The 27,241-nt window shown below is 41.9% G+C and overlaps 1 protein-coding gene across 1 annotated transcript; it reads left to right on the forward strand.

Moving 5' to 3' along the window:
• LOC131235044 (protein BUD31 homolog 1-like) lies at positions 1–27,241 on the forward strand. Its single transcript, XM_058232139.1, has 4 exons — positions 1–153; positions 13,052–13,207; positions 15,948–16,135; positions 26,848–27,241. The coding sequence occupies exons 2-4, from the start codon at positions 13,114–13,116 to the stop codon at positions 27,001–27,003; spliced, it is 438 nt and encodes a 145-aa protein (XP_058088122.1). The 5' UTR covers positions 1–153; positions 13,052–13,113; the 3' UTR covers positions 27,004–27,241.

The following is a 27,241-nucleotide window of genomic DNA, read 5'->3' on the forward strand; positions in this document are numbered from 1 at the left end:
ATCCAGTGGCAGTGTCTCTAGCCAATCCGCGTCCCCATTACGTATAGTGCTATGAAAGCACTGGATAATTTCTCATCTTCTTTCTCCAGGGTTTCTTACTGATTTTTCTAGGGTTTTTATCTTTTCTTCCAATTTTCTTAACTCTCTCGAAAGGTATGGATTCTCTCTTTTACTCTGTTATTTGAAAGGAGAACTGATCAGTTACAATCAGGAGTAGGATAGCTTGTTATCCAACCAGGTCCTTGCCGCCAGCATTCCAACTGTGTATGAAACCCGTACCAGTCAAAAGGTAAGCCCCACCATGAAGATCACGTTGGTTCGTTCATCAGGTGGGGTCATACCTCTATGATGAGTTAGACCGTCGGTTGTCCATCGATTCCAACGGTGTAGCCCACGTGATTGGTGGACGGGTCTGATTTTTGTGCTGGTGATCTTCATGGTGGGACCTACCGTTTGCGTGGTTCAGATTTCCTGCACGGGTAGCATGTTGGCAGGAAAGTCATGGTTGGATGAGAAGTTATCATGCTTCTGGCTGTACCTGAAAAATATCACATATTTTCAAGGGAAAAATGCTTGGGAAATGGGTTGTAGGTTAAGCTAATATACAGCTAGTTATTGTCATAGTTCTATTACTCAGTGGGTCGACTTGAAACTCGGCTGAGTCAACTTGATTCAGCCAGATTTTTGGCCGAGTCTTTTGGAAACTCACTGGAGAGCCTTTTTCTCTTTCCAATTTCGCCCTTGAAAGTCCTGGATATTGTCAAGGGCAATATGCTTGTAATATGGTTTGTAGTAGCCTCGATCAGTTGTAGTTGATCATCTCTCTCTTTCTTTCTATGAAGAAAGTGATGCAACTATGAGTTGATTGACTTGATCACACATGTGGGCACTGTCGTGTGAATTCAATCAAACACGAGGCCACACATGTGATCTAGGGCCTGTATTTGGATTTTGTGTGTGATTATGATGCGTGGGCGTGCCAGAGTCTACTTAACTCAATGTCTAATTGAACTGCTGTCTGCTGGTGTCCCTGTGTTGAGTTAGATTGATTAGAGACTAGATTCGTGATCCAACTATCCTCTCAACCACCGGTTGTGATTAGCGATCATGTAATTTGTGAAAGGGTAGGGGTTAGACCTTTCTGATGGATTCTTTTTGCTTTGTGTCTAAGGACTTATTCTTTCAACATGATAGCTACCATAGCTCAACAATAACAATAGAAAAAGAAGATAAAAGCCGAAAGTATTCTTCTATTAATGATATTTACAATATTGGCACTTACGATCGGCTTAAGGGACGACAATTTGTTCGTTGCCCAATCGTGGACTGAGCTTCGTAGTGGGACCATCGTGATGTGCGGGATGATTATTTGTTCTTTGCTTGATTAGAAACCACGCCTTGTGGCGAGACGACCGATAGAGGGTAGATCTTAGACAATCTGTTCGTTGCTCGGTCGGAACCGGGCTCCGTTGCGAGATGGCTAGTGAGGTGACAGTTTATTTCTGGTCTTGGTGGGAGCTAAGCACATGGCGAGACGGTCGTGATTTGACTATCTGTTCTTCGTCTGGTGTGGACCAAACTTCGTGGTGAGATAGCCGACGGAATCACCTAGTATGTCGTAGGAGAGCCCGTAGCCTCCCATTCGAAACTAAGCGATCTTCCTTGCAATCCAGCGGGATGCTGTGGATTAAGGATAGATGGATAAATTAAGTCTTAAAACTAACTAGGGGCAACGATGGGGGCTAAACTAAAATAAAGTAAAAAGATAGATGTCTATTAAGGCCTCACGTTGATCAAGGCCTCCCTATCTAATCTCCCCCTCTACTTCATGTCCATTTACCGCTGTCCCACATTGGTCATCAAATCCATTGATAAGCTGAGTAGGGACTTCCTCTGGCATGGTAAGTCGGACAGACCCAAATTCCATCTCTTGGATTGGAAGTCTGTCTGTCTCCAGATTCAATCCGATGGAGCAGGGGTAAAGAATTTGAAGCTTATGAATAAGGCATTGCTTGGGAAATGGATTTGGAGATTAGGGGTGGACGACAGGAGTCTATGGAATTTGATTATCAATGGTAAGTATGGCAAATCGGGGTGCGGATGGTGGTCTAAAGATTCCTTTGGGTATTGTTCATCGGCCCTATGGAAAGGGATCCTCTCCATGAAGGCAAAGGTCCTAGCTGCAACCAATCTTGAGCTTGGAAAAGGTGATAAAATCCGATTCTGGGAAGACAGATGGGTGGACGATGCCCCCCTCAAAGAAAAGTTCCCAATCATTTTCCGCATGGCCCTGAATAAAGCAGCGACAGTTACTGACTGCTATTCTGTAGCCAACGGTCAAATTGCATGGCACGTGGAATGTCGGCGAAACCTCCAAGATTGGGAATCCCAGGAGTTCGTAGATCTTCTAGTCTGTATTTACAGAGCGGTGCCTTCTCCCTCAGCTGAAGACGCTCTCCTCTGGAACCTAGATAAATCAAAGGTGTTCTCGGTCAAATCCTTCTATAGGGAGCTAGAGAGGTCATCCAACGTGCATCTGCCCCATTTCACCTTCATATGGAAGTACTCGGTCCCCCCAAAGTTTAGCGTCTTTGGCTGGCTGGTAGGAAATAAGAAGATTCTGACGGTGGATAACTTGAGGAAAAGAGGGATGACCCTGACTAACATATGTTTGTGCTGCATGAGGAATGAAGAATCAATTAATCACCTCCTGATCCACTGCCCGTTCACCATCCCCATCTGGGCTGGGTTTTGTTCTTGTTTCAGCATCAGTTGGTGTTTTTCGGAGTCGGTTGATCTTCTTCTTCAGGCCTGTCATGGAGTTCGGCTCGACAAGCCTAGAACTAGATTGTGGCGTATGGTGATCCTCGCTGTTTGGTGGTCTGTTTGGGAAGAGAGGAACAACAAATGTTTTCGGGATTCTGCTTCCCTTTCCCCTGTTGTAGCCTCAAAGGCCAAACGCCGCATTGTTGAATGGGCGGCCTAGTCGAAAGTGTTAAAGGCCTATGACCTTCTTTTTCTTGGTGTCTAGTCCGGGTTGCCTTCTTGGTAGCCCCTCTAGCCCTCTTTTGTATCTCTCTTCTGTTTTAATATAATCGTTATCTTAAAAAAAAATTAAATGTCTATGCTCGATGGATAGAGAATGCTAGGTTTGATCGTGTTTGGCTTGAGGCCCGGAGCTTTTCATGGAGTGCTGTTTATATAGGCTTTTAGGAGGCGGTGGCATTGCGTAGTCTTCAACATCTTGAAGGATTTGGGTGATCAGTTGTGGAAATCTCCTTGATTCTTTGACACTAGTGTAGCCTATCTCGTACGACCATGTGTACCAGAGAGATATACCCTCGTGTATGTCGGTCGGAGTCTTCATGTCTCTAATCTCCCACATTACAAATAACAAAACCATTAAGTACATCTATTCAATAACAACTAGTACCATTTACTCACCTAGATATGTAACCATGGGTTTACACAATCATACTCCCACACAGGCTAACACCCACCGAAGCCTTCCACTAGAGCCACAAGGTTTTTATTAAGTCTCCCGAACTCCATAACATATTGATCTTGGTGATCTCTAGCGCCATACGCACAGATCTTATCCACATCTTTATATAGGAGTTGCTGTCACAGAAGAATTAGAACCAGTAAGAACCATATTTACGATGCACATTTGGGGTTGTAAATGGGTCAGCGGTCCCGATTGGGTACCCAGACCTGACCCGTTTGTTTAATGGTACAAGTTTGGGTCCAAGAACAGACCCAGTTGCTAAATGGGTTTGGATATGGTTTCCTTGATATTAGGCCCAACCCAACCTGAACCCATTTAGTAAATGGGCGGGTCTAGTCTATGTTGCAAGGGATACATCCAGACCCAGTTTTAAACTCGATAAAAATGCTTGCATACCTTGACAAGTGACATGGGAAAACGAGAAATCCATCCCATGTCTGGCTAAGAATACGGGACACCACAGAATCCGAATTAACATGCCAAAGATGGTGGGATTAATGAATTAGGATGTACTCGGATTGCATATGAAAGGCTTTTGTAGGAAGTTCCTATGCTGAGATGTGAAGTGGGGCCCACCGTGATGTTTGTGAGAAATCCGCCCCGTCCATCCATATTGCTAGCTCAGTTTAGGACATGAGAAAAAAATGAGGTGGATAAAAAACTTAAGTGGGCCAGACCTGTTAGACCCATTTATAAGTGGGTCTAGTTTAAGGTCTAGATATCCCTTAACCAGACCTTTTAGATCAGACCCATTTATAAATGGGTCTGGGTGGATCTCTTATGCAGGACAATTAACCACTTGCTGTTAGAGTATGGTGAATTAATCCCTTTATCTCATAGCCTAGGTCCCACATCGCATGGGTTAGGACCTCGGCCGAACCCCCTTCGTGGGCCCCAAATCACATTGGCCACCCTCCTCGAGTGTGTCTCTGCATCCCACAGGCTATCCCACTCGAACTCGGTGTGAAATGCGCATTAATCACCCCTGGTGAGGAGTCTCGAACACGAGATCTCTCCCGTGGGCCCCAAATCGCATGGGTCACCTGCCCCGAGTGTGCCCCTGCATCCCACAGGCGACCTCACTCGAGCCCAATGTGAAAATGCCCCTGTATTAATCACCCCCGGTGATGAGTCTTGAATACGAGACCTCCTGCTCTGATACCAATTTGATGCAGGACAATTAACCACTTGCTCTAAAAACTCGAACTGTTAGAGTATGACGAATTAATCCCTTTATCTCATAGCCCAGGCTCCACATCGCATGGGTTAGAACCTCGGCCAAACCCCCTTCGTGGGCCTCAAATCACATGGGCCGTCCACCCCGAGTGTCCCCACATCCCACGGGCTACTCCACTCGAACCCGGTGTGAAATGCGCATTAATCACCCATGGTGAGGAGTCTCGAACACGAGACCTCCCCCGTGGGCCCCAAATCGCATGGGTCACCCACCCCGAGTGTGCCCCTGCATCCCACAGGCGACCCTACTCGAGCCCAGTGTGAAAATGCTCCTGCATTAATCTCCCTCTACTAGACCCAGACCCATTTATAAATGAGCCTGATGGGGTTGACTTAGACCTGACCCAGACCGGCCCATTTAGTAAAAGGGTTAGGGTCTAAAATTTGGACCCAGACCCATTTATTAAATGGGCGGGCCTGGTTTTGGCTAAACCAGATCCAGCTCGACCATTAGCAACCCTAGCTTAGACACATTCATCGAAAAAGTGAACATACGAGCTGGCATTGGACATTACCATAAAAAAAGTTGACATAAATTGCAATCCTATGGGTAAACTAAGGGATGTTGAATGCAACGCTTGGTCAAAAATTCCATATACAAGTTAGCCCCTCTGTAATAAAACAAGTCTCCATAAAGATGTATAGTAGAAAATCATAAAGTAAGAAAAGGCAAGTCTATTTTATCATCAACACAAGAACTTGGTTTCCATAGACATGTCAACCATAGGTGACCCCCTTTGTTTTGTATGCCTTTTTTACTTTGTCATGCTCTTTAGGTGTTAGGCTTCTATGTTGGTCCATATATCCTGTAATAGGAGCAACAAAGTTATCATGCTCGGCGTAGGGTGCTGTGTGTGAAGTGATGGGGTATTTAGCTGGGTGTACATTGCATTTCGGCCTCCCTTCACCGGCCTCCTCTATCCTGTGAAGAAGCCTCCTCAGTAACAACGACATGAGTAGTACACACCCCCATCTCATCCATGTGTACAGGATAGGCCTTGCCTCATCTATGTACATGGGTTGGTCCCTTGCCTCATCCACATGTGCGGGTTGGCCCCCCGCCTCATCCACATGTGCGGGTGGTGGTCCCTAGCCTCCTCTTGAGTCGCTTGACTCCTAGCATGTATATAAATCATATGTTAGGGAAGCAATATTGGGAACTTAATACCATAATGTAATAACTTAGAGCTGCACAATAAAGCAATCACAAATTAAAATACCTGAATAGCCTTCAACTTCTCCCTCAATACCATCATTTCTTGATGCATATTTTCATTTTCTTCCCTCATCTCCTTCACTTCTTCATGCCTTTTTTCTTCATTCTCTTGCCTCAGCTCCTTCACTTTTCTTTTGCTGTTCCCAACCCTATTTGAAACCTTCTTCAAAGCGAAGTTCATATTAGCAAGGCGACTAAATACTCTAGCAGCTAGATCCTCAAGGATGGCTTTGAACTCCGCCTTTGGATTTCCCTCTCTACCAATCTCCCCTCTCATTTATTCCGTTCTATGTTCCCTAACTCCTTCCCCATCTCCTTTTCCATTTCCTATTTCTCTAGCTCCTTCATCTCCTTTTTCTCCAGCTCCTCCATCTCCTTCTTCTGCACATCCTTCTTCCCCAGTTCCTTCATTGTCTCCTCTCCCCTCACCCTTCTGCTCCTTTAAGTAAAACTTTTTGATATCTTTAATGGCGTCAGTTTGTTCCTCATCATTAGTGGGGATGAGCTCCCTGGAAATCCTGATTTGCAAAAGCACGTATATTTTGTCATGTAGAACCATTACCATAACGCTCCTCAAATAAATAATTAAGCAGATTTCGACTTACCGACACTTTATTGAAGACCTTTGATAGCATCTCATATCGCACAACTTTGAATGGAGTCCAATTGAGGAATCTTGAAATTTGGGGGGAATCTTTCTCACGGCCCAACCACCACTACCAGATAGCTCGGGGAATCGCCCATATGCCCATATTTGTTGCACGAAAGAAAGAGATATTACATATTAGTCAGGACAAATAAGAATATTATAACGAAAACAAAATGAATGTGAAATAAGACAACAATAAATACCTGTTGGGCAAATGAGCATTTGCATATGTTGTGTGTTCCGGAATGATGATCTTTTATTGCAGAATTAACTGCTTCTTTAAAATATTGGTACCCCACAAAGCCCCAAGGGTACTCATTAAGCTCTTGTAAAGAATATACTAACTCTATGTATTGATCTATATGACTATTCTTACCAGGAGATCCTACGAGTAGCATTTCGATGCACATAAGTAGTGCCGACTTGATTTCGTTCCTATGTTTGTTTGACCCACAAAGTGAACGAAAAGCTACTAACAAAACCTTCTTTAAAACAACTACCTGACACAAATATTTCTCCCTAATTTCCTTTCCTTTCCTACCCTCATCGGTCTCTAGTGGGATATAGGGTGTAGACCTCATGCCCATGATCAAGGTGAAGTCCATCTTCGTGAACATCAGAATGGTGCCATGCGCATCAAATCTCTGATCACCAATGTGCCTCTGCATAAGACAGTGGATCACTTGACCTTGAAATCGCCATTGCACTTCATCGAAATCCAACAAAAACCCAAAGCATGATTTCCTAAACAACTCTCTTCGAATATCGTACTTGCCAAAACATTCTTTTAGGTCCTTTAAAAATTGAATAGAGCACTTCACTAATACTTTTGCATTCTTGTAATCCAAGCAGGGACTAGTCTTTTTCGATATTTTCGATAATGCAATGCATGACAGAAAAAATATTAACATCTAAAATAAAAAATTAATAGAAATGAAAAAATAATAATTAAAATAGTAGGGACCATGGTTGTCTTGGGGGTCAAGGTCGTGGTTGTCATGTGGAATAGATCGTGGTTGTCAAGTGGATCTGGATCGTGGTTGTCTTGTGGAACGGGTCGTGGTTGTCATGTAGAATGGGTCGTGGTCGACATGTGGTCAGGGTCGTGGTTGTCATGTGGAATGGATCATGATTGTCAAGTGGATTCGGGTCGTGGTTGTCATTTAGACCGAGTCGTGGTTGTCATGTGGAACGACTTGTGGTTGTCATGTAAAATGGCTCATGGTTATCATGTAGAATGGGTCGTGGTTGTCATGTAGAACGGATTGTGGTTGTCATGTAGAATAAACACAATAAAAACAAACATCTTTCTCCTTGTGTTCAACATGACAATGCCGACCCTTATAACATCAAACCTTTGCAACGATCCCTTCTCCCCGTAATAAAAACAAATATTATCTCCTTATAGCTATCCTTTCTCCTCATAAGTAAACCGGATGGCACCTCCAAAAAAACACGGACACCATAAAACTATCTATCTCCTCGTGGCCGTCATCTTTTCGAAGAGTAGTTGGCAAAGTGTAAAAAATGACCTTTTTTTTATTATAAAATTTTTAATTTTTTTTTAAAATTCTTTTCCGGCTGAAGAGAATGTTGAAGGGGCCTACTCCAAAGAATTGTATGCTGGAGAAGAGTTGACTGGAGGAGTGGTGGTGTGTCCCCCGAAGGAAGCTTGGAAGAAGAAGGGTTTTGCTTTCCCACTCTAAAAAATCGAAAATTTCCAAATGGGATCCTCTCCACAGAGTTAGGCCTTACTAAATGGTCTTTGGACATTGTTTGTGGGGCCCACCATGAGGTATGTGTCAAATCCATGCCGTCTAGTAGTTTTAGTTTTTAGTTTAAGGGCGTGTGCCCAAGAATGAGGTATATCCACAACAAAGGTGGACTACATCACAAGAAAGAGTTGGGATTGAAAGCCCACCGTTATCACTTGTTGTGGGCCACAGAGGGTTTGATCAAGCTAAAATTGTTGTTCGCCCTTCGTCCACACCTGTACAACATTATGGACGGATTGGATCTCTTGTAGAGTGGACCCAATCATGGTTATAGGGGCCCATGCCATACATCAATGTGGGGCCCTTTGACTTCTCTTGCATGTAATCGCCTTTCGGGCACGAGGCTCGATGCTAGAGGCATTTTCATCATTGAATAATGTAAAATAGGTGTCAGAGGGCCAAACAAATTAAGATTTGAAAATGGAGGTTGAAGATGTGTATTGACAAGGCCATCAGTTTATTTTGGTAAAAATCCCTATTAAATATAGTAAAGGTATGTCGGATCTTTATTAAATCAAATCGGGGTAGATCCGAATATGATATGATCATAAACAGATCCTGTTTTTGTGACCCGAATTTGATCTAATAGATTCCAATACGATTTAATTGGACTGAATTCAGATCGGATTTGGATCAAGATCCGATCCATTGACAGCCCTAAATATGAATACTTTTTTCCTTTGAGGAATGACGATTTAGTATGCTTTGGCAAGTTGTGGGGGGATCAAACGCATACATCCAGTGTATATGCCGGCCTGTGTCTTAAGCGTATATCAAATAGGGTTATCAACAGGTTGGGTTTGGGTCGGTCCTATAATACTTGTAACTGGGCAAATCATGCTCAGGTCCTTTCAGACCTGGTTCGGGTTCAAGTACCAATCGGGTCTTTGGATCTAAGTTTTAAGTTGGGCTTAAGACAAATAAGAGCACTTACATGGTCCAGCTGACCTGATGGATGGATTAGATCTCACATGCATGCCACTTCAATACATGCATGGTGTGTAAATGAGCTATTTTACATGCATCCGTTGTAGAAAACCTTATTTTGTTGCTAGAATCGTCTATACACACACATCTACTACTAAAACTAATTGGACCTGTCAGGAACCAACTAATTATAATATTCAACATTCAATATTGAATACTTTTTTGTGTATTTTCCTCATAGTCACTGTTCATCCAAAAATCAGAAAAAATAAAATAAAAATTATAAAATGAGGTTCTCACCTCTAATAAAAGGCATGATGTATCTCTAAAAAAAGAACTCTAATATAAGGCATGATGTTGTATATCTAATGAACCAAGATCTTTTGGAAGCATCTACATTCAATATTAAACACAAGAAAGTACTTTTTTGGGGGCTCTTTTCTCATAGTTCACCATTCATCCAGAAATGATTCGAAATACACACACACACACACACACACACACACACACACATATATATATTAAAGAGTGGTTATCATTACCAATCTAAGGGATGGTATTGTACATGTAATAATCCTACATCTGTTGGGAGAAACACTCAAATATATTAAAAAAAGAAACTGATTTTTTCTATTTTTTTAAATGTAAAAACAACAACAATAATAATAAAAAAATTATAAAACCAAATTGAGCACCAATTTAGCAAGATGTGGTTGATTTGGCCTTCTAATAGGTGTTACGTCTCAGTTTTTTTGGGCATGGCATCGTGTAACGGCCAGCACTAATACCATTACATAACCGTTTTGGCACACCTTGTGCTTCATCCGCGATGGGCATAACAATTTGAATGGTCTAGATAGTTGGACAAGAATTCTACTTGTGAGGATATGAACTGTTTGATATTTTCATTTTGATGGCTTAACCTTTGATTACTTGTTTGTTGATGTAGGAGTATTGGATATTTTTAATTTTTAACTGTCCAATAAATGTCCACCTATCTAATAATCAAAGAATTAAATAAGCGTATTTTTTTTTGTTCATCATACATCTAAATTGGGACCTATAGTTTGTATGGTTTAGTATGAATTAGTTGTAGGGTATTTATTCGAATGATATGAACTCATTTTGGGATATAACTGCATTGCTTCTATCAGATAGCACATAGTTTAGCACATAAAGGGTTTGGCAGATCCATAAAATCAAAATTCTTAGGATAAAGCCATACAGGTTCAAGAAAGATTAGTACTGTCCGTAAGTGTAACTATGTGAAAATACTTACAAAACAATATTTCAAGTTTAACTTGTTGCTTGATTGGTATGATTCACCATAAATTCTGTTAACTAACAACTTTAGTTCACAATCCTAGTAGATTTGGATTTCAACTCTCAGGAAAGGCGACACCTTACCCTCGTCCAAGTATCCATATTCAAACCGGATACTTAAGTTTACTTTTTTATTTGTTATTATTTTTTAAGGATTTGGGCATCATAGCTCTATATAAAGATTCCCTTTGAAAGGGAAATTCATAGAAATAGGGTACGCATGTCTGGGACTTTATTGAGAGGAGTAATTGGATTGGGAAAGGGCTGCAACTAGAACTAAATGCGTTTTAATGTTTCTTTGTGTTCATGTGGACCCTACTTAAGTCGAGGCATCAGGTCACTAAGTGTATAAATGTGGGGTTATCATTGGCTGTTAGTGTTGGTTTCAGTAGTACTTTAGAGTAGGTTAGTAGGGGAACCATATGGGTGATTTAAGGCTATAAAAGTACTGTTTTAAGATGAAAATCAACCAATGAAATTTTAGAAACTATTTTACTTGCTCTGGTACGTATATGTGCCATATGGGCAAGAAGATGACCGAATGAATTCGTTAAAAAAAGATTATTATTTTTTGAAAGTTGGTTAAAAAAAAAGGTGACTGAATGAATAAAAGAAATCCTTTTCTTTTCTATCTTTCGTACTTGGGGTGTGACGACTCCATTGAAAATACTGGTTTCAGTGGGACTCCCTAACTAGTTACTTGCCTGATAGTCCAGTTTTAGTGAGACCTTTTGTGGGTTGTTAAATCTAACCTTGGAGGGCTGTTGGGTGTGATTTCCCAATTTGTTCTCTCATACTGTCAGTTTATCCTATCCATGTAACAGTTTTGGAAATTGCATGTAAATATGTCCATAGTATGTCCGATCAAAAGAATCCATCTTCTATGCATAAAAATCAGTCCTAATCCAAGGGATTCCTTTAATTTCAATTCAAGGAACCTAAGGTGATTAAAAAGGGGCAAATCAATTAGGGATCATGTAATATAGGGTTAGGATTCATGAAAAAACGGCTATGAGAGGATAACATGAGAAGATAAAAACCCTTCAATCAGTGGCCAGCTTGTAGGCCGCAATGGTCCAGATGGACGTGAGGATCTCTTGAGTACGATCGTCTACAATTTCTACAATTAAAGAACTAGTTTGAGAATGTTAGATTATACCTGAAATTTGACGGTGTATGTTGATTCAATGTTGACAATGGTCCTCGACCTTAAGAGGTATCTCTCTGATCTATTCTAGTACCAGAGAGATCTACATAACCTTAGAAATTTCCTTTGATAGGTGTCAAGGAATTCCACAACCATCCACCATTATGGACCACACCGAGATTGAAAAGATGTGGAAGATGGGTATTGGGATCGAGTGGACTGCACACTAGATAGCTAAATGCGTTTACATGTCCCTTTGAAGTTCATTCCACAACTGTCAGGCACAGGAACTAAGATAAAGGGGGTTACATTTGTTATGTGGTTTCATAGATCTAAGAACTACAAAGGTGCCTATGTATGGGGAACCATATGTCGACAGTGCACTATTACTTAGGCTATAGAAAGTAACTAAAATAAAACCAAACAATGAAAATCTAGAAGCATTTACATGTCTAAATAATATAAATATAAGTCAATAATAAAATATAAAACCAATCGAGATTGGGCCACGATCATGAGATCTCATGGTGGGCTTTTCTTGACTAGTCGGGCCACTTTTCTGAACCAAAACTTGTCTTCTAGCTAGAGGCCCTCCCTGGACGTCATCGAGGCCGATCGATGGTGGGGTCCTCCTTTCGTATGTACGTGCGTAGGGGTGGTGGTGTGCGGGCGTGCTTGTGCATACTGGTTTCAGTGGGACTCCCTAACTAGTTACTTGCCTGATAGTCCAGTTTTAGTGAGACACCTTTTGTGGGTTGTTAAATCTAACCTTGGAGGGCTGTTGGGTGTGATTTCCCAATTTGTTCTCTCATACTGTCAGTTTATCCTATCCATGTAACAGTTTTGGAAATTGCATGTAAATATGTCCATAGTATGTCCGATCAAAAGAATCCATCTTCTAGTCAGGTCTTCACCACCTGTTTACATAGATTCACTGCAACTGTTAGCCAGACTGGTGCCATTCGACACTCTTAACTGTAGTTTCCAGATTTTTTCTACGTTTGAAATTCCTTTAAGAGATGCCATTTTCTTTGCACTTGTGAGGCTAGTTGCTGGATTTTCAATTTCTTCAGCTGCCATGCATTGGTGCATCATGTTCTCTCTCCCTCTCTTTCTCTGTCAAAGATGAGGTGCTCTTACTAGAGTTTTGTTGACATTGGATAAGTCTTGGATTATATTTCTTTTACTTGGATTAATATAAAATTCTGATGTGAGAAATCTTACTCACCCCTGTTTTCTCTCATGATGGTGGCTTACTGTTACTTGGCAGATCGTATTGGTATATATTTCTCCCTTGAGAGGACAAGGTAAAAACTGACTGCAGCTAGAAGAATGCCAAAGATAAAGACTAACCGTGTCCAATATCCCAGTGGGTGGGAATTAATTGAGCCTACTCTTCGTGAGCTGGAAGCTAAGATGAGAGAAGGTCAGTTGATTATAATGCATACTATGACAACTAGTGGGTATGGCACATGCATCATACATGGAGCGCAGAAGTGGTTTACAAGATGTGGAGGAACCATAGTAAAACGGGTCATCCACCATTAGACCTGGGTCCCTTTCAATGACTAAAACCATCTAGATAATGGGCCTAACTGTGGGTGGGGTATAACCAAATCTCTCTCATATTCAAGTATTTCAACCCTTTGATTGCTTAAAAATTCATGTAGATCTTCCGAATTCAAAGGGAAAACATCAAATGATGGAAGGGATAAAATATCCCAATCAAATATATATATATATATATATATATATATATTGTATGTACCCTAGTATTGTCAATGGGTAGCTGTACCTGTGAGTACCCGATGGACCCGACCCAATTTTAATAGGTTCAGGTGCCTTTTTAGACCTATTAAGAAAATGGTTTGGGTTCGGGTCTCACCTTCTTGGACCTGGTTAAAAACCGATTCTTGCCGGGTCCGGTCGGGTCCATCAACTTGGACCCAATTAAAATCGGGTTGGGTTGGGTTGGGTCGGGTCTGCTTAGTTTTCATAATACTATTATATGTATTAAATATTGATTATTCTTGTGACAAAGTGAAGCTTTCTAAGCCACATGCATGTAAGAGAGCTCATTTACATGGGGCTGTCAACAGGTCAGGTTTTGGTCAGGTCCAGGTGTATCCGTACCTGGACAGATCAGGCCTCAGGTCCCATTAGGTCTGGGTGCCATATTTGTGGTCTGAAATCCAGATCCAGTTGGACTTGGATTTCCATTGGGTATCAATCTGTCTCGATGTCAAGCACGTGTGCATGTATGCTTGAGTGTGTATGCACACACACATGGGCCTATAAAATCCTCTCGTAATATTACTAGTGATTTCCTCATTAATTAGCTGGTTTCATTAATTAATGAAATCCTCTCCTAATTCAAAGGCCGCATCCTCTAAGGGCGTTTGTGGAATAAACTTATTCTCAAAATGTTGCGGGTGGGGCCCACTTCACTATATGTGATTGCTCAATCATGAAAGTAGGTCGCATGTAAAATCATACCAATCCAACCATCAAATGGCCCACTTCGAGAATTTGGAGGTTTTTTGGTGATTGTCCATTGTTTTCTACAGCGGGGTCCATGATGATTGAATAGGCCTATATTTTTGGAAATTCTATCATCATAGTGGGGCAAACTTTGTGAGGTTGGATTGTACAAAAACAACAAGGTGGGCCACACCATATAAAACCCCAACTACCACTCAAAAATCACAAAGTGCATGATGGCCCACATGATGGTTGGACTGGCTTATGTTTTGAGGCATCCCATTGTCATTGTGGGCTGACACTTCTAAACTGGTTGGATGACAAAATCATGGTGGACCCCATGCGCAAGAGTCTCAAAACAAGTTTGATTTAAAAAATGTTGCGAGGGTCTGACTAACATCCCTAATTGAAAATTAAATCTCTTCGTGAAAAAGGCTACCTGATTAATACTCTATATAATATATTATATATAGAATATTAATCTGGTACCTCTCAAATACCTGATACCCGACACAACTGGACCCATTTTCTAGGTGGTACAAGGTAATGCACCCACACCCGATCAGTTTCGAAAATGGGTCTAGGTATTAGACCTGGGCTTTATACTGGGCTGGCTCCATCAAGTTTCCACTGGTCTGGGTAGTGGGTACCCATTAGCATGCATGGTGTGTAAACAGTTTACACACAATGCATGTGTCAACATGGCAAATGTGTGTGTGATCTAATCCATCCATTCGATCAACCTCACCATATAAGTGCTCTTATTGTCCCGAACCCAACTCTAAGCCTAGATACAAAGACCCAATGGGTATGCAACGGGTACCTAAACTTGAGCGGATCTGGGTTTGGGTCTTAAATAATGAGACCTGGACCCAAGAGGGCCCGTACCTGGCAAGACCCAAACCAGGTTAGCCTGGGTACAGGTACTATAGGACCCGACCAAACCCAACCTGTTGACAGCCCTAATACACCCCATATGAGTTGTAAATCGTTTGGATCATTGGAAGATGATCCTAGATATAAAGGTTAAAAGTCCTAGTGCATCATGTAGCAAAACCCCCTATGGAGCGGGTGAAATGTACACCATTGATGGGCTGAGTGGGTAAAGTCTCAACCATTGGTCGCTATGCAGGCAGACACTTCCAAATTACCTACGTGCTCTTATTTTCAAATCCCTTCCCATGTCCTTTGAAAATCCATAGTTTAGGACCCTAGAAACTAATTGCATGTTAAAATTGTCCTTGCTACTCGCATTATATACAGTAGAGATTTGTGGCTGGCTAATCAAACAAGTGCATAACATAAGCCAGCCCTTTACATGCTGCCGCTCTTGCCAATGTGGAATGTCTGTGCCAGATTCGAGACATAAGTGTTAAGCAAATGGGCTCCACAGTCTAGTCGCACTGGCCGAAGAATTAGGCTGGTTAACTTGTGTGTGGGCCATTGTATGAAAAATGGATGGATAAAAGATGGGTCAAATCTGCATGGTTGGGCCACCTACTGGGTAGCTCGGATGTTCTTAAGTGCATGCCACGTTGGCACTTGCGGGGTGGCATGAAGGTCCGCACTGTACATGTGTGTGCAATTTGCAAACTTCCAATAATAAACTTGTGGATTTGCCCCTCTTGATGGGTAAGTCTGACTTTTCATATATATGCTGATGCAAATCCTATATTTCTGTGCAGCTGAAAATGATGAACATGATGGTAAGAGAAAGTGTGAAGCACTGTGGCCCATTTTCCGAATTGCGCATCAGAAGAGCCGCTACATCTACGGCCTGTACCACAGAAGTAATGAAATATCCAAGGAGCTATATGAATTCTGCTTAGATCAAGGCTATGCTGACCGCAACCTAATTGCAAAATGGAAGAAGGTTAGCACCAGCATCAGTATATTGGACAATTATTTTATTTCTTTTCTTAACCATATATCGTTAGTCCACCTATTGAATGGTTGGCATTTCCCAGTCTGAAATTTTCGGGCATGGTGGTGCGTCCATCAGGTCAGCAGTCTGGATCACCAAATCATGGCACTCCCATTCATGGAATCTTTAGCAAACTGTACATCTGCTGAGGTTCATGACCCAAAATTTCCTCCCCACGTATTTTTCTCTCATCTTTGATGGAGATAATTTTGCGGTTCTCCTTTGATGGACACTTGGGATGGGCCAAAAAATATCACACTTTTTATATTACCACACATTTATAAGGCTTTATATTCTTTCTCATTGCTTTTTAGGATGTCATCACCACCTACACACTACAAAGATTCCTCGCAAACTCTCTTACCTTTTCATGTTTTTGGACCTACCTTAAGACACCACCTACAAGGCTACAAGTGTGTTTTAAGTATCGACGATATCAGCCAATACATCCCGCGATATATCTTGTTTCCCACCTGTGCGATACGAAACACACAGGTAGTGCCGATATATCCCACCTATTCGATCTAGTGAGCATTTTCAATTTTTGATCCATGTTTTTGTTGTAAATCACGTTAAACCAGTGTCAAATGGTTACAAATCTATGATTTTTTTTCATGAAAAATTATGGATTTGGAACTTCAATTTCGAGATTTGGGGGAGATGGGTCAAGTTATGGAAAATTGAGAAAAAAATAAAATTTCTCAATTTCTCACAAATCAGTTGCAATCTTTGCATCCAAACACAAAATTAAACATATATGTAACCCGATCTAGTTATTCTTCTTTTGCTTTTGAATGTATTGCTTGTGTTTCCATACATGTCTTCTTACGTTTATAAATTACATGAATAGACTTCGAATATACTTCCATTAGTTCATTTGGAAAGCACATATATTAGGACCCCATACAAAGGAAACCCCTATTATGTGCATTTTTTTTGTAATGTTTTGATTTCTAAGTGTGTATTGATATCTTTTTCAATAACTTCTAAAGTTTCATTGAAACATTCGACCAATTTCCCAATGTTCCCATGTTTTCCAACAACAACGATACTTTACGCGATACAACCGATGTATCCCATGTGATAACCGATATTTATCCGTATCCACGTGATAACGATATTTAAAACATTGGCTACAACCCCTATTTATAAGGGATTTACAATTGACTGAAAGATTTCTAGAATACCTATTAAATTGTCACGCCCTAGACTCGGTAATCGGACTCACAAGGAACCCGATGGCCGGTTCTGGCCGCAACAGCCTCCGTAGTACCCTATTCTCGGCTCCTGAGGTAGGTTCCGATCCTGAGATCCTACAAGGAGGATTTCCATAACAATATAATCATTTTTAATAGGAGCATACCCAAGATCACAACAAGTCTATTTGAGAATAACAAGGCACACGTCACAACATCCACTAGGAATTTGAACTTTACAAGCTTTCATAAGGTCCAAAAGGACATACATAAGATAATAGAAAAATGAGAGAAAAGTCAGCAACACTGGAGTCCTTAAGCTCAACTCTACCCCAAGCTCTGCCGCTACGACGCCTGCCTAGAATTTCCTGTATGCATCAATCGTGCATAAGCTTATAGAAGCTTAGAGGTTGGTGAAAGTGTGTGACAATGGTGCACAGAAGAATAAGAGGTGCAGGAAGAGAAACATGCTCAATGACAATATCACTATCCTTACCAAGGCTTATCATGAATACGGTGCAATGAGTACTGGGCGCCATACCAAGGCAATGCATGAAGGGGGCTTATGCAGTCGATGCAAATGCGATGCAAAGTAATACCAGTGCTCATAACCATTCCACATATCAAGTGCATTTCCAATCATAAGGAAATCACCGGGGTCCATTACACTGCGGAATGACTGTCGCTCTACAGACCCGCACAGTCAAACGAGCGTAAGAGACCTCACTACCCACCTGTAGACAGCCAATCACCAACAAGGCTCGATGGCAGCGGACTCATTTCACGAGCTGGTTGGACTCAGCCTAGTAATGCCTTCCCTCACAGGCGGATAAGGCCACATCCCTACCCAACTAACGACATGACAGTGGGAGTCGCGGCCTAATGGTATAAGGCCCTTGTGCGCTCATAGTTTCCACTCGGTCACGGCGTTGGGGCAGATCCTTGGTACTATGGAAGTTTTGAGAATTTCACCCATGCGCATCCTATGCACCCGGTATGCTCAAGTATCATTTCCGATGTCCACACATCCAACCATCCACAAGTATCCCTGTGGAGGCGAGGCCTTGATAAAGCAAGGGCGATATCATCATGAAATGCGATGTCAATGCATGAGTCATACATACAGGTCATGCACTAGCTTCAGGCACTCAATGTGCATGAGGGGAAAAACTCCATCCCTCAATGACCACCATACAGTGCAATCAATTCGCACGGATGATGCATATGGGCCACAATGAAGTAAGTGCGCTACTTGTAGAATATATAATCCTCCGTCCCAAGGAGGGTTAAGGTCTAGGTACATAGACAGGTGTTCTAAGGAGAAGTAAAGTCTTCTAATGGGGGCCCAATACTTTGGGGTGACCCACAAGCTAAGAGAGTCATAAGGTCTTAATGGAGGAAACGGCCCTAACAAGGTCCAAGGTGGGCCTTCAACCACCTATAAAGGCCCTATGGGCCTACCTTAAGGCCACCAAGGAGGACATCCAACCTCAACTGGGTCCCAAAAAGGTAGCCCGCTACGCATAAAGTAAGGTCCAAGGCCCAAGCAATCCATGACCTAATGGGCTATACACAAAGCCTAACTCATAGGCAATATGGTGGGCCCTCAAGCAAGGTTTGGGCCCAACCATAAAAGTCATAAACCCACATATTATGCTGGGCCTCATGGGCAGCCCAGTAGTTCATCCACGTGAGCAATTTCACACTTGATACAAGTGAGTTGGGCCTCACTTCTTAGCCCAAGTATAGGATTAATTTGGTGGCAGCCAAGGGCCCAACTACTTGCATATTATAGCCCATAAACCCATCACAATAGGTAGAAGAGTATAGGCCCAAAGGTCAATGGGCCTACTCGGAAGGTTCAATCCAAAAGGCCTAAGGAACTAGTCAATTAACTACGTACAATAATCCAATAAAAAAACCCAACTTGGGTGGGCGTCAGATGAACACCAAGTAAACCCAAAAATACTGAAAGAAAATGGCAAGATAACTGATTAAATAATCCTCAAATCTGGTGGGCCATGCTGCCCCAAAACAAACATTTATGGGCAGCAACATTGGGCCCATTGCTGAATTTCCAGCCCACCCGCTTTCTGGGTTGTTGGAGTCCAACAAATAAATTAATTTATAGTATAATTATTTCTTGATTGCCCACACACATCACTGTGGGTCCCACCAGTTGAAAGGGGGATGTACAACACATATTTCAAATGGGCCATGCCGCCGGAAAGCAGGCCCAATAGCCCAAGGTAGGGACGTCCCAAGGGTGGGATGGCCCAAGGCTATGGACGGCGTGGCCCCTTACATTAAGGTGGGCTCTCACATCCCAAGTGGGCCCCACATGGGACGTCCATCTAGGGTGGACCACACACACTAATGGGCCCTACAAAATGGAAGGACGGCATCAAGGAAAAACATACATCACGGTGGGCCTGACCAAGGGCGGTCAGCCCATGGTGGGCCAGTTGGACGTCCATCATGGACCGCTGGTCTAGCCACATGGGCCCACAACCATGGCCCCAAGGTCCTCTGGAACATCATAAGATGGGCTCCACAGACATGCACAAAGGCTCCAATGGGCTGGGCCCAAAAGTTCCATAGTTGCAAAGAAGACAGCAAGGTTAAAATAAAATTTGCAAAATACATGTTGCTGTACTGAATTTGGGCCATCCAAATGAGTGGGTTCGGGGCCTCCAAAATTCCTGAAATTTGGACCCAAGATCCCTCATCAAGCCTGCAACAAGGTGGGACCCAGAAAGATGGCCCACCATTAGCGAAAGTATTTTTAAATTTTTTGTTTTTATGGGACTATGTTGCTGGACTGCACAGCAGAAATTCCTGGCAGTCCACTATGTTGTGATTGTAATTTGGTGGGACCCACCTAGCTTGCACGATTTTTCATGCATAATGACATCACCCCTTCATAATTACCTAGAAAGCCTAGTCCCTATAGCCCCCCTAGCAAGGCATGGGTTACTTCCCCCATGCTCATTATGGTTTTTCCCTTCTCTAGGCTATGATTGCTTGTCATTTTAAGAAAACTTATCATTACACTTCAACTACAAGTCCCATGCTTTCCAACTCACTCTCATTTCTTCTCCTTCTCTTTTGCTAGAGCTCCTTGGCCGTCCCACCTTGCTCCCCATTCTCCAGCCCCTTTTCTATCTAAAATCTCCTCATCTAACCATTCACCTTCAATCTCAACCTTAGATCCTTGAAGCTTGAAGCATAGGGAGTCCCTTGGTAGAAGTTTGGTCAAGATCCATGGAGGTGGGTGTCTTTTAGCTTAAAGACTTCTTTCTTTCTTTCGTAGACATTCTCATTCCACCTTTAGTGGGGCCCATCAAATGATGGTGGAGGCCCCTAAGTCTCCATGGATGTGGCCTATGACCCATCCTTCTTGCATGCATGTTCCACGGATGGGGCCATTCTCCATGGACCCCATCATGGCTTTTTCCCTTCGATGCATGTCCTTGTGGGGTCATCTAGACCCTAGATCTTGGTGGGGATGTAGATTTAAATTTTTATTCCATGCATGTCTATGATCTACATTGTAAATGGATATAGTGGATAATGTGAATGTTTGCAATGAAGGGAGGGCCTCAATAGCGGCGGAGACCCTCTCTTGTGGCCGAATCTAAAATTTTCCTTTCCTCATTATCTAATTCCTGAAGTGTGTGGCCCACTTAGTGACCTTGCAATGTCCAGACCGTCCACATACATTGGACGCCTATTGCTGCCCACACTATGGACGTTGGTGTCCCATTCGCCCCATATGTGATGCATTCAATGGATTTTATGAAGGGGGTATGGCCTGGATATTTATGGGGCCCACTAAGGTGGACCATAGCACCAATTTTATGGGGTATTTCCCTTTATAATTAATAGTTTTGGGTAGTTTTATTCAGACATATATTGCTGTCCAGAAAATTTTCAGACTGATTTTGGACTGTTTTGAGCATGGATTATGGGGTGATTAGAGGGGTGTTTTACCCCTACTATTGGGTTATTTCTGGAGGTGTGGACCCCACCTAAAGGTGTACCAAATCCCACCTCCATCTGCCCTTGTTTGAGCACCCAAAAGAATGGGCCAAGAGGGCTGGACGGTCCAGATTTTTCTGGACTGTCCAGCCATTTTGCATGATGAAAAACTTAAAATATTAAATTGTTTTTGAAATAGTGGGCCACTTTTGTGGACCCCACCTTAATGTATACATATAAGGGGATCTTGGCCCCATATTTTCCCAAATTTTTGGTGGACCTGGGCCCACTCTAATGGGGTGCACAAGTAGAGGGCAGCAGCATATTTTCTGCAGCAGAAATTCCTCTGGACCTTGCTGTCCACTTTTTAAAAATTGGTTAATCATGTGTGTATGGCTCCTAAATGCCCCTTTTTGGTGACCCACCTTGATGAGACTCTCTCCATGTGCATCAGGACATCCAGACCATTCATTTTGGGGGCATATTTGTTGGGCCAGCAGCCCTGTTGGACGTCCCAAGTGGGTTTGAGCATGGGCTGGCCGTCCCACCCCCCTTGAGTCCACCATGATGTAATGTTTCATCCATCCGTTCATCCTTTTGGTGTGGCCCACGTGGACGTGCCCACTCCCTGGTGGACGTCCACACGTGGGGTCCACCTTGGTGTCCTTCTAGCCAGGCCGTCCAGACCCTTGGACTGCCCAACCATGTGGGACGCCCCAACATTTTGGGCTGCTGCTGGACTTGCAGTCCAACAGCAGGCCCACTTGTTTTATGTGATGTATATCCACTCTCCATCTGGTGGGGCCCTGTGTGAGTATTGTTGGCTACCATGGGATTATTATTCACTCAGTTCCACCAAATTTCTGGACCTTAGCAGGCCCAAGAAGTTGGGTGGGCTGGAAGTTCAGCAAGAGGCCTTAAAAGTACATTGTATGTGGCCGGAATTTTAAAGGATGTGGGGCCCACCATATTGAGAGACTTGTGTGTATGTTCCATGCGTTTATTCTTGAAAATTTTGGGCTTAATTAGTGCTCTTTGAGGCCCACTTTAGTTGGATTATGAGGACCCATTATAGACCAGATTTTTAGGACATCCAGCAGGCCCAGATTGGGCTGGGACGTCCAAGCTTGGCCCAGTTACATGAATGGGCTGTTTCCACCATTATGCTGGACTTGTGGGCTGAATTATAAATATGATTGGGTCCTTGATTGCCCACCAAAATTACCAGTTTTTGGGCTGATGTTGCAAAGCCCGTTTGACCCAACTTGACATGATTTTGCCTATGTATTTGGGCTTATGGGCTGCCCACTAAGTCCAACATAATGCATGGATTCAGTGGCCATTGAGACTTGGGCCATGATTCGTCTCTTTTGGCCCTTGTTGTTGTATGTAGGTTGGGCCATTTTCTTAAGGCCCATTATGTGGAATATATGTATGTGGCCACCCCTTTTATTCTTAGAGTGGATTTGGGCCCTGGGCCTTGCTTCTAGATAGATTATGGTTGGGCCATGGTGGTTAAATGCCCCCATTATGGACCCCTCTAGGCCCATTTGTTAGGCCTATTCTCATCTAAGTGTGGTTGAATGTCCACCTTAGGCCCTTGATAGGCCCGTCCTTATCTTTTCGGCCCATGATATTATTGCTTAGTGGGCTACCCCAAACTATCAAGCCCCCACTAGTAGTTGTACTCCTTTCATATCATGTAGAAATTGTCTAAGTACCTAGACCCCTCCTTGATTAAGGGGAGAGTATAACATTATCGTATGACGTACATAGCTTAATCCTTGTTTCATGCCCATGTACACCTAGACCCGAGGAGAGTATATCTCATGGCATACTTGGTCATTTTCATGACTCATGAGCATCATATGTGTGCTTGGTAGATGGTTGATTTGTCATGGCATTATGCCTCTGAGCATGCTATTATGGGACTCCTTGGGAGATGGGATTGCCCCTCTTGAGCGCGATGGATGCGCAGAATCAATGCATGTTTGACTGGTGTGGTGCATGCATCTGGCATTGTCGTAGCACATTGTTATTCACCCTAGTTTCATCAGGGCCGTAGCCTCCACAGACACCTCATGGATGGCCAAGTTTTGGACACCAGAAATATTCATTGAGCACTGTAGGGGACGTAGGTTGTCCTTGAGTGAAAGTCTCAGAACCTTCGTAGTAGCAAAATAGAAATATGCCCGCGGATTTTGAAAAAAAAAAAAACTTTTTAGCATTTCTAATAATTTTTAATTATTATTATTAATATTATTATTTGCAAAATCCCCAAATTGCCAAGAATGTGTAGATCATGTTATATACATGTTTGATTTCATGTTTAAACACTAAGATAATCGATTTAGAAAAAAAAAGTAAAAATTTTGAAATCTATAATTTTTCATGTGAAACATGAAGAATCATGGATTTCTTACCATTTACACCCAGATCCATAGCTCAATTGGCAGACTGAGTGGAGGTACCTCGTTTCAACACTTGAGGTCTTGGTATCGATCCCTAGTGGGGGTAGCTAACATGGAGTGTGTGTACTGACATGGGTGTGTACTAACAAGCTAAACCAACCCCCAACAGACCAAAAAAAAAAAAAAAGGATTTCTTACCATTTGACATATTTACATTATATAAAAACAAAAAAAAAAAGAATCAAAACTAAAAAAATATGCACCTTTTAGAATCCGGTCCCAAGAAGTTTCTAATTGTGATTTTGGAGAAATTTTAAAGATATGCTTATAAGAAACTAAAGTGGATTGGTCGAAATCACCTTACAATGTACTAGGCAGTGTTTTAAATAGCGGTAGCGTATTGCGTAGCGTTCAACCTTTCGTAGCGTGTAGCGAAATAGCATAGCGTGTAGCGTAAGCTACACAATACTTCTATTTTTTAATTTTAATATATATATATATATATATATATATATATGATAAATATTAAATAGTAAGAAAAAAGCAAAATATATAAATGCACATCCACCCCTTCACGCACCTCAGTGGGCCTAACAAAATATATAAATGCACATCCACCCCTTCACGCACCTCAGTGGGCCTAACAAAATATATAAATGCACATCCACCCCTTCACGCACCTCAGTAGGCCCCACGTGGGCCACACCATAGAAAATAATGCATATCCCACCCCTTCACCCACCTCAGTGGGGCCCATGTGGGCCACACTATAGAAAATAATGCACATCCCATTCCTTCACGCACCTTAGTGGGGCCCACGTGGGCCATACCATAGAAAAAAAGTATAAAGAACAAAAAACCAACAATAACCGGCATTTTAAAAGGGAAAAAATGAGGAAAAAACTGAAAAACCAAGTTGTTTTCATTGTACATCGAAAAAATTCAAAAAAAAAAAGGAACGAGCATACCTATTTTTGTCTCAAGATGAGATTGAATCAGTGAAAACTGCAAATGTTGAAGCTCCACAGTGATCGGTTTGCGTCTGGAAGCAGTTTTTCCAACTTAAGATTGAAGAGTGGGGAGAGGAGCAACGTCAGCAGTGTCGGTTTGCGCCTGGCAGCAGATTTTCGACCTCAACATTGAAGGGTGGGGAGAGGAGCAGCGTCGGTTTGGGCCTGTAAGAAGATTTTCGATCTCCGGATGGAAGGGTGGGGAGAGGAGCTGCGTCGGCTGTGTCGGTTTGAGTCTATAAGGCCTTTCGAATAAGGTTTGTCTTTTTTTTTTTTTTTAAAAAAAAAAATAAAAAATTTAAACTTTAGTTGTGGCTTGTGGTGTGAGTTCACCACTGTTTCATGCAGTGAAAAAACAAAAAAAAAAAAAAACACTAGACAGGTAGCGCAGCTACTTGCGATACACGCTACATATCCGTATCGTACGCTACGACCCTTGTAGCGTGCGCTACAAGGGATAAACGCTATTTGCTACGCTACGTAGCGATTTTGCTACGCTATGCTACGTAGTATACGCTACCGCTATGCTACGGACGCTACTGAAAACACTGGTACTAGGTAAGATTTAAAAAAAAAAAAAATCAATTTTTATGAATTTTGAGGATCCCTATCCAGATAAGAAATTCATGAAGAATCATGGATTTCTTACCATTTGACATATTTACAACCTATAAAAATGAAAAAAAAGAAGAATCAAAACTGAAAAATATGCACTTTTTAGATTTCGGTCCCAAGAAACTTCCAATCACAATTTTGGAGAATTTCGAAGATTTTCTTCCAACAAACTAGAGTGGACTGGTTGAAATTACCTTACAATATATTAAGAAGAAGTAAAATAAATAAATAAATCATTTTAAAAAAATGAATTTTGAGGATTTTCTAGATAAAATACCACTAGTTTTCTTTTATCCCTCTTGATATTGCACTCGGTATCGATGTATCGCATGATACATTAAGAATTTATAAAGGGGGAGTGGATCTATTGCATGATATTGCAATATCCATGATATATCGTGATATCGTGCGATGTAGCATGAAAAATGGATATTAAAGCTGGATTTCTTTTCGCTCAGCTGTGATAATCTCGTGGGATATATTGGTGATATTTCAAGATACTGAAAACACCGATCATACCCAATGAGGAACGATGGAGATCTACATCGACAACATGTCAGTTATCTCACCCGTGAAGAATCTAGTCTCTCATGATAGAAGCAAGCATATTATTAATAAGCATCACTTCATTTGAGACCACCCAAGCAAACGAAATTCAAATCATCTATTGTAGAGCTAAAGTTGCAAATATCTTCATAAGACCATTAAAGATCGATGTATTTGAGAAGTTTAGAAACAAGCTTGGCATGATCGATCAGGTTTGAGGGGGAGTGTTGAAAATTGTGAACCCCTTGAATGTCCTTGAAGTCCCTACAATCTAAAACTTTCTTTAAGTCAGTGGCTTGAAGCAATTAGTCAGTCGTTTGAGTTTCCAGAGAAACATTAAAGCATTGTATTTGATCCTTCAAAAAAATAAAATAAAAATAAAAATAAAGAGTTGTATTTAATAGGTATTTTAGAAATCATTTTAGTCAGTTGTAAATCCCTTATAAATAGGAGTTGGAGGAGGTGTTTTGAGGTAAGTCAAAAAAGAAGAGAAGTGAGAGAGTTGTAAGAAGTGAGAGGTGCCTTTGTAGTGTGTATGAGCTTAGCAAAGCTCTTAGGTGGTGGTGGCTTTTTAAAGAGAATTGAGAGAGCAGAATGCCTGATAAATTTGTGGTGATATAAAAGAATGTGATATTTTTGGTCGGCCCATCTCAAGCATCTATTAAAGGAGAAACATCAAGTTGTCTAATTTCCCCAATATGCTAGAATTTTGATTTCTTCAATTGGCAAGACTCATGCTAGTCTAGCACTATTTGGAAAATGGTGGCAACTCCTCAAACGTTCATATGGCTTGGTTGTATGGCAATCCAGATTCATGGTGCTTTGTTTTTTGTTTTGTTTTTTAAAGATTATTATCTTGTTCTTCTCTCTTATATCCTTTGGCCTTGTGTTTTGATTTGCAGCCTGGTTATGAACGGCTGTGTTGCCTCCGATGCATTCAGCCACGGGACCACAACTTCCAAACTACGTGTGTTTGCAGAGTGCCCAAGCACCTTAGGGAAGAGAAGGTCATAGAATGCGTACATTGCGGGTGCAAGGGGTGTGCTAGTGGTGATTGATTTGATCTTCTTCTGAGTAAAATGACATTGTGATCGATCCCTCTTAATACATGTAAGCCATCTGATTTTGGATTTTGGTTTTTGGAAGGTTCAGATGAATCTCCAAAGGTGCTACCATATTCATGCAACTCTGTATTGGACAGATCAGTGCTCCAATATGGATACTTGAGATTTTTGCAGTACAAAAACCTGTGAGGCCCAGGTGGCTCACCTGTAATCTATCAGGTCCTTAATCTGA

The sequence above is a fragment of the Magnolia sinica genome, chromosome 19 (assembly GCF_029962835.1).
Source record: "Magnolia sinica isolate HGM2019 chromosome 19, MsV1, whole genome shotgun sequence".
Classification (NCBI taxonomy): Eukaryota; Viridiplantae; Streptophyta; class Magnoliopsida; order Magnoliales; family Magnoliaceae; genus Magnolia; species Magnolia sinica.

Coding starts and splice junctions, on each gene's coding strand:
- LOC131235044 (XM_058232139.1), top strand. CDS start 13,114: ATGCCAAAGATAAAGACTAACCGTGTCCAATATCCCAGTGGGTGGGAA. Junction 13,208..15,947: donor GGAAGCTAAGATGAGAGAAG/GTCAGTTGATTA, acceptor ATTTCTGTGCAG/CTGAAAATGATGAACATGAT. Junction 16,136..26,847: donor TAATTGCAAAATGGAAGAAG/GTTAGCACCAGC, acceptor TTTGATTTGCAG/CCTGGTTATGAACGGCTGTG.